Here is a 4099-nt window from a genome sequence, read left to right on the forward strand (position 1 = left end):
TTGGAAGACAAAGGCCTACGGAGAGAACAGGAAATATATTTGCAAGTGGTTGGACTGTTGTTGAACATGAACTATACACCAAAATCAAATTCTTCATGTGGTGACAAGCAAGAAATTTAGGGCCTCACTAAACCTTGGCATCCATGATATCCTCTAAGATACCACCTTTATATGTTCAGCATAAACTGTATCTTACATTCTCATCCTCTGTCTGTCTCTTCTCCTTTCTATTTTCTTTCTAGCAATGAAAATGCCAAACGTCAAAGGATGCAACCACTAATGATAATGCTTCTCCCTCCTTCCCTAAAAACAGCACTGGAGAAGTAAGTGTATGGTAACCTAAGGGTATAGGCTAAACTATCATAATTGCTGCCACCAAACACCCAACCAAACGTTTTCTTGGTTTCCTTTCAATATCAATTAAATGTACCCAGTAATCTAAATTTAGGACTAAGCATCAAGGAGCACTTTTGGGATGAGAAAGAGGAATTTTGCCGTCTCCTGGGAAGAAAAGATGGATTTCAGACAAAAAGTATCAAAAGACTAAACAGATATTCTGGATAAATAAATATAGATTTACAGATACATATGATCAAATGTAGCATATAGGTGTTTTTACTGCATGATAAGCTATCGAAAAACTCCAATTGATACCTTGAGAGAAGAAGGGCTACGTAAGGGAGAATCGAAGGAAAGATTTGGAGCGAAACATATCCCCCAACAAGAACCACAGCAAGGCCTTTGCACGATCAGGTGAATCCTGTATAAAAGCTGCCGCTCTGCATTTAGAAAATATAGCATATATAGATTTGTGATATCTCAAAATGTTAAATGGATGTGCAAAAGGCAGTCTTCAATAACTGAGAACATTTCGATGCCAATATTTACATCGTCGAGAATATTGAGATATTTGTTTCATTATCATGTTGTCCTGGCATCAATTAGTAGCACCAATTAGTCTAACAGCTCTTGCAGGATTCGATTCTACTTCATTTCGTTGTTATGTTTATTTGGGGCATTCATCATCGACCTTCAAACATCGTGACCGACACGTTGTTGATGGACAACGAGTCCTGCTTGCTCCTCGAGGAATCGGGGTCCAGCGGCCCTCTCATGGCAACAAAGCCCGGTTGCCTCGGCTGCGGCAGCAGCGCGCTGTCGCTTCCCAACATGAACAGCACCGACGACATCGTCGGTCGGTCCTCCGGTCGCTCCTGAACGCACAGAAGGCCGACCTTCATGCACCTCAAGACTTCCGCCTTGGGGTACGAGTCGCCGATGGCTTCGTCGACCAAGTCGAGGCCTTTACCTTCTCTCCATAGGCTCCACGTCTGAAGGCAATCACTGTTAGTGGCACAGCGAGGGAGGAAGACGACGATGAGTTCTTATACTTACGTATCCCAGAAGATTGAGGCTGCGTGACGAGTCATAGATTCCTCTGTTCTTTTTGCCGCTGATGATCTCAAGTACCAACACGCCGAAACTGAACACATCAGATTTCACGGAGAAGATTCCATCCATGGCGTATTCGGGAGACATGTATCCGCTGCAGTGATGGTAAGAGTAAGAAGCGTCTTTGATTCTGCTGGTCACGATGCACATGCCAATACAAGTTCATGAATTATGTGTTCTTGAAGTCTTACTATGTTCCGACGACTCTCTTGGTGTTTACTTCCGATTCGTCCCCTCCAAATATCCTTGCCAAGCCGAAGTCAGATATCTTAGGGTTCATGTGCATGTCGAGAAGAATGTTGCTAGCTTTCAGATCCCTGTGGATGATCCTCAATCTGGAATCCTGATGGAGGTACAGAAGACCTCGAGCAATCCCAACTATGATGCTGTAACGCGTTGGCCAGTTCAGCAACCAACCCTTGGCTTTATCTGAGAAAAGATTCTCATGACGAGTGATGAATGGAGATGCAAAATGCCATGAGAAGGTGAAAGAATGAACTGATCACCAAAGAGGAAGGAGTCCAAGCTTCCGTTGGGCATGTACTCGTAGATCAACATCCTTTCTTCTCCTTGAATGCAGCAACCAAGAAGGCGAACAAGGTTACGGTGCTGTAGCTTGGCGATCAGCACCACCTCGTTCATGAACTCATCGATGCCTTGCACCGATGTCTTGGACAGCCTCTTCACAGCTATCTCTTGCTCGTCCTCCAGCTTGCCCTGCGAGCTTCTGGTTGAGAGCAGCCAAATTGGTGAAACTGTAAACTGCGAGACTCGGTCGATTCCCTACCTTGTACACGGGACCAAATCCCCCCTCGCCGAGCTTGCTTTCTATGGAGAAGTTGCTTGTGGCGTCGGCGACCGTTCCCAGATCGAACAATGGGAGGTCCAAGTCGGTCGCTTCTGTTCCTTCATCGTTGTGTCGCTCTGTCAAGGAGATGGCCATGCCTGACATACCTGCTGAGTGATAACAAGAGGTGATGAAGGCTTCCTCTCAAGTGGTAGAAACAAGGTAAAGAAGAAGCAATGTTGATGGTACTTCTTTTCTTCCTTCTCCAAACACAGCCACCGACCAAAGCTAGGATTGAGATGAAGAGAGCAATGATCACAGTGATCACGGTTAAATGGATCCGGTGATGACTTGACTCTGAGTCTGAAACATCAACATGATCATATGAAAACAAGAACAAAATTATATGTTCTCCTCAGATAAAAACCTTCGAGAAGCGTGCAGTATATATTAGCATGATATTTTTAGTACCACCACCTTCAGAGATGTCAAATACTGCTTGGACTATTTTTCCTATGAGCTACTATAATATCACAAATGGCAAACAAAAAGACAAAGGTCTGTGGTCAATGGCGGTTTCATTGTTGATTATTGATTCCAAGGTATATGCGTCTTACAAGCAACACCTATAATCTTACATTCACATGCCTTTTATCCCTTCTTTGTATATATATTCTCATTTTTTATTAGTAATTTTTAAAAAAATTATTCACTTTGACTTCTGAAATCAAGTTTTTAATTTCTAATATATTCGTTGAAATTATACCTTAATGTTGTTGAATCTCGTATTTTGATGATGAAACTACTTGATATATGTTTATGATTTAATCTGCGTTTTGAGTGACGCAGGATGCTTTGATCAGGATGAGACAATTAAAGCAGGAAAATCATGTTGTACCGGAGGAACATGTCAGAAGATTGGACGTCGGGCCGGTGGATCGGTCGACGTATCGACAGAAGGCTTCGGGCCGTGGACTCGGGCATCGGGCCAAGTAGAGCGGGTATTGTGCCAAGGATATCGGAGTTGCGGAGTCAACTGGCCGATTGGGCAATAGGCCGCAGGAGAGGACGATGCGCCGAAGAATCAGACGAAGCGTCGAGGGACCAATGACATGCCGGACAACTTGGTTAATTGCTTAGGATTAATTGTCTCGATCGAAGTTTTGTTTTAAATGTGCAGGATTAACTACGATGAAAGATAGACAAGCAGCAGGAGTTGCACCGGAGTCAAGTTCATGATCACGTTGGGAGTTCGAGAGTTCGACGGAAGTACGGACGGTCGTCGGAGGTTCTGCGAGAACAGATCCGAGAAGTCCAGAAGCTTGCCAAGCGAAGCTCGTCGGAACTCGCCAAGTGGATCGTCGCAAAGTCCAGGAGTTTGCCGGAAGTCCGCAGAAGCATCACCGAGGGTTCATCGGATGATCGACGGAAGTTCGCCGGAAACTCGCCGGAAGAAGCGATTGACGTACCGAAGCAAAGCTGCAGAAATTGTCTTAGATTTAATCGTAGTTAGCACGGTGATTAAGTTAGAAATGGGAGGTGATCCCATTAGCTTAATCCTGGGGCAATTGGGCCCCTGAAGAACTCAAGTTGGGTCGAATGGTTCAACCCATTCGAACCCAAGTAGCTGTGGGAGGTGCAACCGCCCAGGCAGGGAGGTGCCACCGCCCAGGCTAAGTCTCCCAGCGAGACTGGGCGGTGCAACCGCCCCAGCCAAGAGGTGCAACCGCCCAGGGCTCAGTCTCCAAGAGAGACTGGGCGGTGCAACCTCCTCTGTCGAGAGGTAGCACCGCCAGAGCTCAAGTTCCGAGCTCTGGCAGGCGATGCAACCACCGAGCTCGGTCTTCGAGCTCTAGCAGA

General features: G+C 45.7%; 1 protein-coding gene across 1 annotated transcript; it reads right to left on the reverse strand.

Annotated features, from left to right (window-relative positions):
- Positions 1–852: 852 nt before the first annotated feature.
- LOC135616546 (receptor-like serine/threonine-protein kinase SD1-6) lies at positions 853–2165 on the reverse strand. The gene is made up of 4 exons (XM_065115846.1): positions 1959–2165; positions 1644–1881; positions 1396–1546; positions 853–1331 (listed from the first exon to the last, which is right to left on the reverse strand). Exons 1-4 carry the CDS (start codon positions 2092–2094, stop codon positions 1023–1025), a joined length of 834 nt encoding a protein of 277 aa, XP_064971918.1. The 5' UTR covers positions 2095–2165; the 3' UTR covers positions 853–1022.
- Positions 2166–4099: the final 1934 nt, after the last annotated feature.

This window comes from Musa acuminata, chromosome BXJ2-7 (genome assembly GCF_036884655.1).
Source record: "Musa acuminata AAA Group cultivar baxijiao chromosome BXJ2-7, Cavendish_Baxijiao_AAA, whole genome shotgun sequence".
In the NCBI taxonomy this organism is placed as follows: Eukaryota; Viridiplantae; Streptophyta; class Magnoliopsida; order Zingiberales; family Musaceae; genus Musa; species Musa acuminata.